This window comes from Amblyraja radiata, chromosome 14 (assembly GCF_010909765.2).
Source record: "Amblyraja radiata isolate CabotCenter1 chromosome 14, sAmbRad1.1.pri, whole genome shotgun sequence".
Classification (NCBI taxonomy): Eukaryota; Metazoa; Chordata; class Chondrichthyes; order Rajiformes; family Rajidae; genus Amblyraja; species Amblyraja radiata.
The window spans coordinates 58,271,123-58,284,305 of NC_045969.1; the positions used below are offsets into that span (position 1 = coordinate 58,271,123).

Consider the following 13,183-nt stretch of genomic DNA (forward strand, 5'->3'; position numbering starts at 1 on the left):
TGCCAACAATGTCCCAGCTACACTAGCCTGGCTTGGTCCATATCCCTCCAAACTGTCCAATCCATGTACCTGTCTAACTGTTTCTTAAATGATGGAATAGTCCCAGCCTCAACTACCTCCTCTGGCAGCTTGTTCCATACACCAACCACTCTTTGTGTGAAAAAGTTACCCCTCAGATCCCTATTAAATCTTTTCCCTTCACCTTAAACCTATGTCCTCTGGTCCTCAGTTCCCCTACTCTGTGTAAAAGACTCTGTGCATCTACCCGATCTATTCATCTCATGATTTTGTATACCTCTCTATAAGATCACCCCTTATCCTCCTGGAATAGAGACCCAGCCTACTCAACCTCTCCCTATAGCTCACACCCTCTAGTCCTGGCAACATCCTCGTAAATCTTTACATAATCATAATCATACTTTATTAGCCAAGTATGTTTTGTTGGCTTGATGGGCCGAATGGCCTCCTCCTGCACCTGTTTTCTATGTAACATACGAGGAATTTGATCTGCCATTCAGTCATACCAATAAAAAGCTACAAAACACTCAAAATACATTTTGTGAACCCTTTCAAGCTTGACAATATCTTTCCAATAACATGGTGCCCAGAACTGAACACAATATTCCAAATGCGGTCTCACCAACATCTTATACAACTGCAACATGACCTCCCAACTTCTATACTCAATACTCAATGACTGATGAAGGCCAAAGTGCCAAAAGCCATTTTGACTACCTTATCTACCTGTGACTCGACCTTCAAGGAACCATGCACCTGTACTCCTAGATCCCTCTGCTCTACAACACTACCCAGAGGCCTACCATTCACTGTGTAGGTCCTGCCCTGTTTGACGTCCCAAATTTCTCCGTATTAAATTCCATCAACCATTCCTCCGCCCACCTGGCCAATCGATCCAGATCCCGCTGCAATCGTTCACAACCATCTTCACTATCTGCAAAATTCATTGACTTTTGTATCATCAGCAAACTTGCTAATCTTATCTTCCTGGAACACACAAAAGCTGAATCAATGCTGCAGACATGTCTATAGATCTGAAGGAGCGGATCAAGGTGAGGTGTCCGAGCTCAGAGGACAATGAGAATGGAAGGTGTGAAGGAAACAACTCCAGGTGATGCAAGGTCACTGACTGTCTGGGAGACGACAATCTGGCGTGGAGGGAGACCCTGGAGACAATACTCTGCACCATTCAGAAGATAACAGTGAAGAAGGAGCTATTCCTGAGTCTGGTGGTGTGCACTGTCAAGCTTCTGTATCTTCTGCCAGACGGGAGCAGGGAGAAGGAATGGCCAGGGTGGACTAGTCTTTCATTATGTTGGCTGCTTTTCCGAGGCAGCGAGAAGTGTGGATGGTGTCAATGGTGGGGAGTCTGGTCTGTGTGATAGACTGGGCTACATCCACAACTATTGGCTATTTCTTGCGGTCTTGGGTCCATCCATAAGCTAAGATTCACTTGTACCCCATTGTAGACATTGAACTGTCTCTAGAACTGATGCACGACAATGCTGAGAACTGTATTCTGCACTCAGTTTCTTCCCATTTGCTCTACCTGTGGCACCCACATTCAACTTGATTGTATTTATGTTTGGCATATTTGATCTGATACAACTGCTGGTATTATGGCCCTGTCCCACGGTATGTGTTCATTCCAAGAGCTCTCCCGAGTTTGCCCTGACTCGAACTCGGAGATTTACGGTAATGGCCACTCATCGGTACTCGGGGCTCTCGTGGACATTTTTCAACATGTTGAAAAATCTTCACCAGTCTTCCCGTGCTTACCTGCCATTAGCGCCTTGAGTATTCCAGAAAGGCGCTATATAAATCCCATCCATTATTAGCGAGTCTTCCCGAGTACCTGCCGTTAGTGTTACGAGCCACTAAGAGACGTCCCCGAGCTCCAACATACCCGCTACGTTCATTCTCTATGCTTACCACGAGTTTGATTTTTTTTTTTAACTCAGGAGAGCTCTTGGAATGAACTCGTACCGTGGGACAGGGCCATTAGTCTTCAGTGAGCGGGGTATTGAAAGTACAGAGGCGGATAGATTAGAGAAAGTAAGGCAGTTAATGTAGAAATGTTAAGAGGCTGGGGGGAAGAAAACAAGTGGATTGAGAATGATGAAGTCCAAGGAAAAGGGTCCATAGTCTGACCAACAAAATGGAGATCTCCCTGTAACATGTTACTCCTGCCACAGCAGTCCCAGGTGAAGACTCAAACAAGGCTGCCAACATACAAAAAAGGAGTTGATGTGTACACCAAATACATGTGTGATCTTCTGGTACAGCTGCCAAAAACTGAATGAACATTGGGGAATTCAGCTCCCATTTCACACCAGGTTTGGAACAAGAGTGGAGCCCATGCTGCCCAGCAGGAAAATGGTAAACTGGTTCAACTTTAACATAGATGGACCCAACATCAGGAACACTTGGCTGGCCATTGTTTCAGCTTCTGTTAGACCAAGAGAACAAGCCATGTAGCATCTGAGCGCTGCAGTCAATGCGGAGGCTGCTGCTGTCATGGCTTCTGGCACCAGTGTTGAATAGGGCTTTCGGCAAGAGACCACCACCCAGAATCTGCCCTGCAACAGCACACAAGGAGACGTTGATGTCCAACTGAAGAGAGTGGCATTTGTTTCAATGTGCTGCCCTGATGTGTAACAACATTACAGAGTCATAGTATCATACTGCAGGGAAACAGACCCATCCATGCTGACCAAGATGCCCCAGCCAAGCTAATCCTAGATAACCATGTTTGACCCATATCCCTCTCAACCCTTCCTATCCATGTAGCAATGTTACAATACCTACCTTCAGCGGCACTGCACTTCTGCCACTAGCTGTGTGCGCGACTTTGGCGCCTATGGGGGGGGTTAGTAAATGCCGTTTTCTCCTGCCTGTCTGAGATATATTTTCAAATTCACTGCAACCGCAACGTTCCAATCGATCACATTCCACAAAAACCCACTCGCAAGATGATTTCAAAGCCCATTAATTTACGGGAATTAAACATTAAATTCCTTCCGTTTGGCCTATAAATTCATGACAATGAGATTTAAAAATCATGTTATATTGTGAATTCTTGTGTGAATGTTATTTGGACACTTAGGCTATTTAAAAATGTTAACCTTTTCTTAAGAAATGGATAGATGTTTAGATCTAGTAATTGAATTTTGTAATTAGCTACAATTAGGTAACTAACTAATTATATGCTTTAAATTCAGGTCATCCAAGTAAGATTGTAACATTGCTAATGTACCTGTCCAAGTGTCTTTAAATGTTGTTATTGTACCTGCCTCAACAACTACCTCTGGCAGCTTGATCCATATACCCATCACCATGTGTGCCCCTCAGGTTCCTATTAAATCTTGCTCACTCTAACCTTAGACCTATGTCCTCTGGTCTTGATTCCCCTACTCTGGGTAGAAGACAGTGCATTCACCCTGTCTATTCCCCTACTCTGGGTAGAAGACAGTGCATTCACCCTGTCTATTCCCCTACTCTGGGTAGAAGACAGTGCATTCACCCTGTCTATTCCCCTACTCTGGGTAGAAGACTGTGCATTCACCCTATCTATTCCCCTACTCTGGGTAGAAGACAGTGCATTCACCCTGTCTATTCCCCTACTCTGGGTAGAAGACTGTGCATTCACCCTGTCTATTCCCCTACTCTGGGTAGTAGACTGTGCATTCACCCTGTCTATTCCCCTCATGATTTTATATCCCTCTATTAGATAACCCCTTAGCCTCTCACAGTTGTATGAATTATGTCCTAGCCTCCCACCCCCCCCCCCCCCCCAATAGCTCAGATCAGAGTACTCGCAACATTCTCGTAAATCTTCTCCGAGCTCCTTCAAACTTGATGGCAGAAGAGTTTCAACCAGAAACGTCACCTATCCATGTTCTGCCGAGATGCTGCCTAACCCGCTGCGTGACTCCAGCACCTTGTGTATTAAACAGCATCTGAAGTTCCTTGTTTCTACATAATCAATTCCCTGAATGGAAGAAGGCCTATGTACCAAAGGTCTTCGTCACCACCACCGTAACTACATGCGATGCCACATTCAGGGAACTATGTATTTGTACACCTGGATCCCTCTGGTCTAGTGGCCCCATCACTGAAATGTCACCATTGCCCTTGCTTGTTAGTCAGTTTATACAAATGACAGCCACTTAGGACCAGAGCGTGCAGTCCAAAGCAGAACCTAAACCAGCTGGGTGTTATGCTGCAGGCTGTCTACTGTCTCCTAGAGTCCGGGTGACCAGACATCCCCAGCTCTGCCTCGGCCAAGGGGTGGCCGTGGTGTGGGACGACAAGAATAGGCCGAGACATGTGGCAGGCAGATTGCAAGGCATGGGATAAATAGTGGGTATGTCCATTGTTCACTGTTGTTTGATTTATTTAATAGATGCAAGTACATAACTGCTGTGGAAAGTGTGCTTCAGTGTTTTTGATTAAGGGACACTAATGAGAAGAGACAGGGGGGGAGTAAAGTGGGTCTTGAGTGAATGTGCTTTCCAATTGCAGAATCACACGTTTGATCTCTAATTTCATGGTAATGGGGGTTCTGACAAGACTTTCAACCTTCCTGTTTCTCCTCCGCTCCCTCTTCCTATTCCTCAGATGTTGGCAACCCGCATTAATGTCAGGTTATAGAAATTAACGCAGTTACACATCTGTCCGATTCTTGGGTCATGGAATCATTCAGCACAGAAACAGGCCCTTCAGCTCAACTTGTCCAAGCCAACCGAGAATCACCATCTAGGCAAGTCCCATTTGCCTGCATTTGGTCCAAATCCCTCTACAACTTCCCAATGCTGTTATTGTACCTGCCTCAACAGGCACCTCATTCCATATACCCAACAAGCTCGGAGTGAAAAAGGTTGCCCTTCAGGTTCCTATTAAATCTTTCCCCTCTCATCTAAAATCCCCAATTTCCTGTAGAACTGCATGGAATATCCATCCATCTGATTCATCTCTACCCCTTTGTGGACATGGAATTTTGTCTGTGGAATTGGTGCACTACAGCAGTGGTTCCCAACCTTTTTTAGCTCATGGCCCCCCTTGGGATCTTTTAATTTTTCTGTGCCCCCCCCCCCTCCCCCCTGACATTATTAGTGGAAAAAAAGTACTTCAATATTATAATACCTTCCATAAAAATATCAGTGTCTATTAATTGCACATATATTCTCTTTTATTCGATTCCACAAACATCAAAAATATTTTGTGGGTTCAATAAAACAACCATTTATAATCATACATTAAGAATATATTTAAACTACATAGATTTAAATTTATTAGAACTGAAATTTAGGAGGCAACAGGGTGGTAGCTCTGTGGCCCCCTTAATTGAGCCGGTGGCCCCCTAAATCCCAAATGTTTTCTGTGGCCCCCCTGAAATTTGCCATGGCCCCAGGTTGGGAATCACTGCTCTACAGTACAGAGAACTAGACTATTCACTCTGTATATTTCCCTTTGCTCTACCTATTGCACTTGAGTTTGACCCAGATCTAACAGCAGTGTATCTTCAGCTCCAATACACCAATGATCTGAGCTTGAATGTAGTAGTGCGAAAGCTACAATACTAGGTTAAAAACCGCCCAAATCAAGAGTTTTAATCTAGAGACACCAGATGCTGGAAACTTGATCAAAACACAAAGTGCAGGAGGAACTCAGCAGGTTCAGCAGCATCTGTGGAGGGAATGGACAAACGACGTTTCGGGTCAGGACCTGAAAAGCGGTTTAGGATCGGCAAATTCCGGTTTCTGCACCTTCCCAGTTAAATATGAAAATCCAGGGGTTACTGACAACATTATCCTGGCAAAAGCATTGAAATGGTTGCAAGAATAACAGATTGAAGCTGCTCTCCACTCCCACACTAAAGCTGCCTTAAAATGTTTGGGCATTCATACATAAGGTTTTTTTAATGACCCTGTTAGTGCTAAACACCTTCAGAAGGCCCTGAAAATAATTTTACAAATGTGGAGTGTGTCATTTGTTTGGAGTTTGCATTAAGTGCAAATATTTTTTTAACAGCATCTCTTCCCTTTTAATATCATGTATATTTCTCAATCGTGCTTTGTGCTTTGTGCTTGCTGATTTTGACTGCTTAAGGTATTCGTAAAAAATGATTAGTTATGGAGAATCAGTGTTTTTAACCATGATCACGTGCTTCAAATATCTTGGTGTATACACGATGCATTTACAGACACTGAATTCAATGAAACTGGTGCTCAAATACTGGTCAAAACACAAGCAAGTATTCTTCATCATATGGCAAAATGTGCTCCAATGTGAAGGAACTGAGATTCATTTTATGTTTAAGATAGGTCAGGTAACTATCTTTTTTGCTGAAAAAGCAACCTACTCGAATTTCAAAATCTGGAAAAAAAATTCCAAAAATGTATCATGTCAATATCAATATATATTGTAAAACAGCATCATATGACAGACACCATCAAGCTACATTTTATAGCACCTTAAAGGTACTAATCATTTGCCCAGCCCATCACAGATACTGTCCTCCCCACCATTGAAGGGATCTACAGGAGTACCCTGGGGAAGGTACTCACGGACATCACCCCGATAGGTTCCGCAGGAAGGAGCTACGGCACGTTCTTTCCCTCCGGTGCCAGCTGACGATGTTGCTGGACCGGGAGGAGAAAGTTGACGGGCGCTTCTGTGTCCAGCATGATGGGCGCGACTTTACCATCTTCTGGACATCGGAGCGCCCAAGGTGCCATGCCTGTAAGGAAGTGGGGCATATTCGGAGGAATTGCCTCAAATCCCGGGCGGGGGCCTCCGCATCCGGTGCCACGAACCCCCTTTAATATTTGAATAAATATTTTTGATCAAATAAAAAAATGTATAAAGCTGGTTACCAAGCTCACAGAACTGCACATCCCTCTGCAATTGGATCCTCGACTTTTAGGAGTACCAAACAATTAATGGAACGATCCCACACAGCAAAATCAGATGTGTACCTGGACCTGTTTAACCTGCCCAACATCTCCTGCGATCCTGTATTGGGTTCACCCGCTCAGCGTCTGATGTCAAGGCAGACACGAGCCACATTGCCTGTGGCGAAACAGGCACTAGTTTCGCAAGTGGTCCCACCATCAGAAGTCCAGTCTAGACGACAACACAAGCGTGACATTCAGAAAGGGTGGTATGACAAAACGAGCAGACTGCTTCCACCGCTAGCCGAGGGGCAAGTGGTGCGTCTGCAAACCGACAAACGTCACGACTAGATCGGCGTAATTTCTGGAACTGCCTCTGGGCCACGTTCATACTTGGTCAATGCCGATGGCGGCACCTACAGACGCAATAGGCAACATATCCTGCCTGTGAATGAGCCGGCACCACATCCGTACTATCCTGGCCGCACAAGTGTACTTCCGTCCACATCCAGCGGCATTGGCCCGACTGCACCAGCACGACAACCTGTTTCTGATACGGTTACTTTGCCGATGGCTACGCCACCTCCACCTGTACCAAAGTCTGCTATTTCATCCCCGGGAATGTCGTTTCAATCCCTGACACCTATTTCACCACCGATCGTGTCGGCAGGAGATGGACTGTACTGTACGCATGCTGGGCGTGTTTGTAAGCCCACCGCAAAGTACCCGGGCTATGTCTGAACTTCCTCCAGTTTATTGCCACATACTATATAGTGTGCTTTGTAAAATCAGCAGCATACATTTGTATTTAATTCTAAGTAGTACTCAGTAGTTTTGCATTTGCTTTTAATTCTTTAAGAGGGAGGATGTAGATTATTGTCACTCATACTGTGGCTCCGCCCACAGGCTTATTAGAGCGCTCTCTCTCTCTCTCTCTCTCTCTCTCTCTGGCAGACTAGTAGTATGCTTACTGAGATGAAAGCACCTTGTGATTCCTCGGCAGTTGCTAATAAAAGACTATGGATTCTAATCGTTATGTGTGAGTCTGATCATTTCCAATATCATCCACAGACTACAGCAGAAATACTTCTTCCTCAATAACAATCAGTACGGGAGCACCTCAAGGCTGCGTGCTCAGCCCCCTGCTCTACTCACTCTATACTCATGACTGAGTAGCCGGACACAGTGCGAACTCCATCTTCAAGTTCGCTGATGACAACGCCGTTGTGGGACGAATTACGGATGGTGAATTGTCAGAGTCTAGAAGTGAGATTGACCAAATGGTGCCATCACAACAACCTGGCTCTCAATATCAGTAAAACCAATGAACTGATTGTGGACTTTGGAAGAGGAAAGATGAGGACCCACAATCCTGTTTATATCAACGAGACGATGGTGGAGAGAGTCACAAACTTCACATTCCTGGGCGTGCATATTTCCGAAAATATTTCCTGGACCCAGCACACTGATGCAATTATAAATAAAGCACATCAGCGCCTCTGCTTCCTGAGAAGATCAAGGAGATTCAGTATGTCAAAGAGGATTCTCTTGAACTTCTACAGGTGCACAGTAGATAGAGACCATATTGACTGGTTGCATCGTGGCCTGGTTCAGCAACTTGAACGTCCAGGAGCGGAAATGACGGCAAAAAGCTCTGAACACTGCCCAGTTCATCACCGGCTCTGACCTCCCCACCGTCGAAGGGATTTATCGGAGTCGCTGCCTATAAAAGGCAGCCAGCATCATCAGAGACCCATACCATCCTTGCCACACACTCTTTTCACCACTGCCATCGGGAAGAAGGTACAGGAGCCTGAAAACTGCAATGTCCAGGTTCAGGAACAGCTACTTCCCTACAGCCATCAGGCTATTAAACTCAACAACCTCAAATAAGCTCTGAGCTGCAATAGACTATTATTATTATTATTATTGTACTACTATTGTTTGTTTTTTCAGTGCGTGTATGTATATATGTACATGCGTGTGTGTGTGTGTGTGTGTGTGTGTGTGTGTGCGCATGTGTGTGTATGTGTGTACTTGCGAGTATGTGTATATATACACACTCTCTCTCCTTTATCATATTGTTTACAGTGTACTACATTTACATATTCTGTTGTGCTGCAGCAAGTAAGAATGTCATTGTTCTATCTGGGACACTTGACTCTATGTCATTTGGTGCCATGTTCAAATGAGGAATAATTTTAAATGAGAAAAATGGTAAATTTCGTACTGATGGAAATTGAAATCCCCTTTGCATTTTGCCTCATATTGATTTATAATAACACAGGATTACAGCAATCTCCAACTTACTGCACTTAAATTAACATTAAAATTAAAATGTATTCTTCCACCAAACTTTCTATCCTTAGAGCGTGTGCCTAAACACACTGGCCGGTTATAACAGGACTCACAGGAATTAGTAGTGTTTAATTCTCACAAGTACTGGCAACAGAACAACATCCTTATTTGCAGCAGCATAACAACACAATAACAAATAAATACACAATATTCAAAAATATAATAATACTGGACAACTATAATAGTGCAAAACCAAAATCCACAGTACAACCAAAAACTCAGCCAATAAAATATATTTTGCAGAGACAATGTAATATGTAGAACAAAAATAGTATATGCTTATTTGTAATGTTCAGTGTTGGTCTCAATGAGCTACGAGTCCAACCATCGTCTTTCACATGTCAGAGAAGGTCGTTGAGGCAGGTCAGCCACATTTAAAAGATATTTGGACATAGTCATAGATTGGAAAGGTTTGGATGTATATGGGTCAAATGTGGGCAGGTGGGTCTAGCTTAGACGGGGTATCTTGGCCGGCATGGGCAAGCTCGATAAGACTATAATTACTGAGGTTTGTGTTTTGTAGTGATCAATAACATGGTGGTTGCGGGGAAGAAGCTGGACTTAAAGCTTCCAGTCATGGTCTCTTCATGTAACCCCAATCTGCTGAACCAGGTGTAATGAGTTGGTACTAAGAGACACTTGCTGCCGACTGCACCGATGTCAGTATTGCATGAACTCTCAATGGAAACCTGGTGAGCATGTCAGGGAACGCCAAATTGATCCCAACTTTAGACTGTAGAGATACAGCGTGGAAATATGCCCAACGACCCACCGAGTCCGACCGCGCAGACCAGCATCCTCACACACTAGCACTATCCGACACACGAGAGACATTTACAGAAGCCAATTAACCTACAAACCTGTACGTCTTTGGGAAATGAGGGAGGAAGCCGGCGGAAACCCGCGCGGCCACAGGGAGGAACACACAAACTCCGTCCAGACAGCACCCGAGGTCAGGGCTCTGATGTTGCAAGGCAGCGGCAAAACTCCGCCTGATACCCACCCGCCCACTGGAATTACAGATGACTGGATACAACAAACTGGGGCTTATCAAAAGCAGTTCCCCCATCAGATTCTACCGTCTCCATTGTAACGTGGACCGACAACTGTTTTTGCGCGGTTGCACTATATAAGATAAACTAGCTTTATTTATATATGGTAAAATAGCGATATGTTTATCAGCTGAATACTCTCAAGAAGATTCGGAAAATATGACAAAATAATCAATGATACACAAAAACAAACCAGTCATACACAAAAAAATAATACGTATTGAATCGTATAAAAACAGTTAGACAGGTACATGGATAGGACAGGTTTTGAGGACTAGTATAGCTGAGACATGTTGGCCGGTGTGGTCAAGTTGGGCCGAAGGGCCTGTTTCCACACTGTATCACTCTGTAACTAATCAGTAACAAAGCACGCAGCACATTCTGCATTTGTAAATTCAAAAGTGATTAGTAAGCGCGCCTCGGCAGCCAGCAGGGAATAGAGAAAATCTCCAAACACCGCCTCGTCTACGTGGGCAGAGTTTCTGGGCCCAACGAATAAATTGCATACTCGTTTATTTCAATACAATTCGACACAAAAGTTAGCAGGCGTCTGCGAGCCTTTCTTACGCGTGTGTCCGCTGGCTACATACACATCAGTTTGCAATGCAAGGGGCAAAAGTATCTCGCCCTGAATTATACATTTTAAAGTATAGCGGGGTTATTTGAGCTCCTTACCTGTTTCTGCCCGAGTCCCGGAACCCTTTCGCGAACGGATTCCTATCGATTTTCAGCCTTGTAATCTGGAGAATAAATGGAGAGGATCAAACAGCGGTGAGATGGGAAAGATGTAACTGAAGCAGGGTGAGGGCGGAGAGGAGGGGACGCCGTGATTATTGTGGAGGAAGGGAAGCTGCATTTCCCTGTATCTTGATTGGACATTTAACCCCCCTCAAAAATGGGGGAAAAACCTAAATCATAAATCGGTTCAATTATAATAAATAATGGAAACAAAATTACCAAATATTATTAATCTAAAACAGCATAATGTATAATCCGGAAGCACATCAAATCCTTAAAATAAATAAAGAGAAGTTTCTTCCAGAAGTTAACAGCGGTTGAAATGTTGCCTTATTTCTAAGAACCAATTTTATATAAATATCGTTGAATAGCTAAAATAATTTGTTCCGCTTTCACATAATTCCAAGTAAAGATTTTTTTCTGCGGTTAGCTGGTTAATTGCATTTTGTAAAGGACATGGTCTTAAAAAATGCCCTTTAAGAATATTCACAATTTTGATTTTAATTTAATAAAGGGCTTTTAATTTTGAGATTGATCATTACGGAGATTTTTATTTTATCGTTACAAAAAGTTTCCCAAACCTTCCTGCCCCACTCTACCCAACGCTCACAGTTACAGAATAAAGCACAACGTGCTGGCGGAACTCAGCAGGTCAGGCAGCATCTGTGGAGGGAATGGACGGACGACTTTTTCAGACTCGCCTGAAGGTTAATGCAGACAGTCCAATCCTCAAATGGCATAAATGCCAACACAGAGCACCGAGCTCACTCTGCCGTGCGCGCACTGCTGGGGAAAGGAATTTGGGCGGCGTTCACAAAATGACAATGTGCTCTCCTAAATCTGGTGCACAGTCCAGCGATGTAAAATCTGCCCGAAGGAACCAACTCACACCTGCTCCTGACTATAATTGAAGTGCGGTGTCAAATTTGGTTTCAATATCACGCAGATCCCCCCTCTTTGATCTCGCGGACACCGAATCAACATATGTAAATGTTTAAGGTAGACACAAAATACTGGAGTAATTCAGCGGTCAGGCAGCATCTCTGGAGAGAAGGAATGTTTAAACCTTTTAGAGAATTAAAAAACTGCCTCCAAAACATATAACGGTTTATCCAAAGCTCCGGGCATTGTTAAATCGCGCACCATTCTCAACTTTAATTACAAACCGAGCTAGGTTCAGATAACCAGAGTAAGGTGTTACAAAAAAACCGATTGCATCAACTTTAACTTAATCAGCCTCGTTAATGGATTCAGTAAACACGGCCTCGCCATTTTTTTACAAGGCCTCGTGGTTATTTATTAAGAATTATTGTTTAAAATAGAAATGTTTAGGTGTCAGTGAAAAGCTTTTTTGTTTGCGCCAAATCAGATAAAACACAAACAAGCCAAACTCAAGCACAAATAGAGACACAGGAACTGCAGATTGGAGTGTTGGAGGAAGTCAACGGAACAAGCACCATTTTTGATTCCTTTTGGTGAAAGATAAAACTAGTGTTTAAACAGAAACATGTAAAAATCTGCAGCATTACTCTGGATTAATAATTTAGGCAGTTTATGGGGGGAAAAGTCAGATCATTCCAAAATGTTTCAATGTATTGTTGTTTGTTTTTGGAGCATATAATCCTGCAATTAGAAACTATAGTTTGAACAGGAATATGTTTTTATTTTTAAAAGGCAGCACTTCTCTCGATAAAATAATTAAAAACGTTTTAATGGGGAAATTGTCAGATCATTCCAAAATGTTTCAACTGGTTCATTTTGGAGGATATGTCCTGCATTTAGAAACTGGAGTTTGAATATAAATATAAGTTAAACATGCACCGTTTCTATGAATTAAAGCATTTAGGAGCTATTATTGAAAAAAATGTTAGATCATTCCAAAATATCGCAATTTGAGTTTTTGGTTGAGAATTAAAAATACGGTTTAAATTTGTCACAAACGATTTCCCCAAGAAATAGGCAACATTTAATGTTTGAATTCACAGAACTCGTTTGTTAAAACAAAACACAAACTGCAGCGTTCATCATTCCTAAATGGAGCACGAAGAGTTCCTGACCCTTTACAACAAACTAGTCGAGTTGCTAGACTTATTTTCATACTCATTAGAAATAATCTCATCT

At 43.2% G+C, this 13,183-nt stretch overlaps 1 protein-coding gene across 1 annotated transcript in view; it reads right to left on the reverse strand.

Annotated features, from left to right (window-relative positions):
* The window catches only part of tbx15 (T-box transcription factor 15), a 104,003-nt gene that overhangs the window by 24,618 nt on the left and 66,202 nt on the right, over positions 1-13,183 (reverse strand). The window contains exon 6 of the mRNA XM_033033448.1: positions 11,000-11,064. Within this exon, the coding sequence (XP_032889339.1) occupies positions 11,000-11,064 (65 nt within the window). The remainder of the gene's footprint in view (positions 1-10,999; positions 11,065-13,183) is intronic.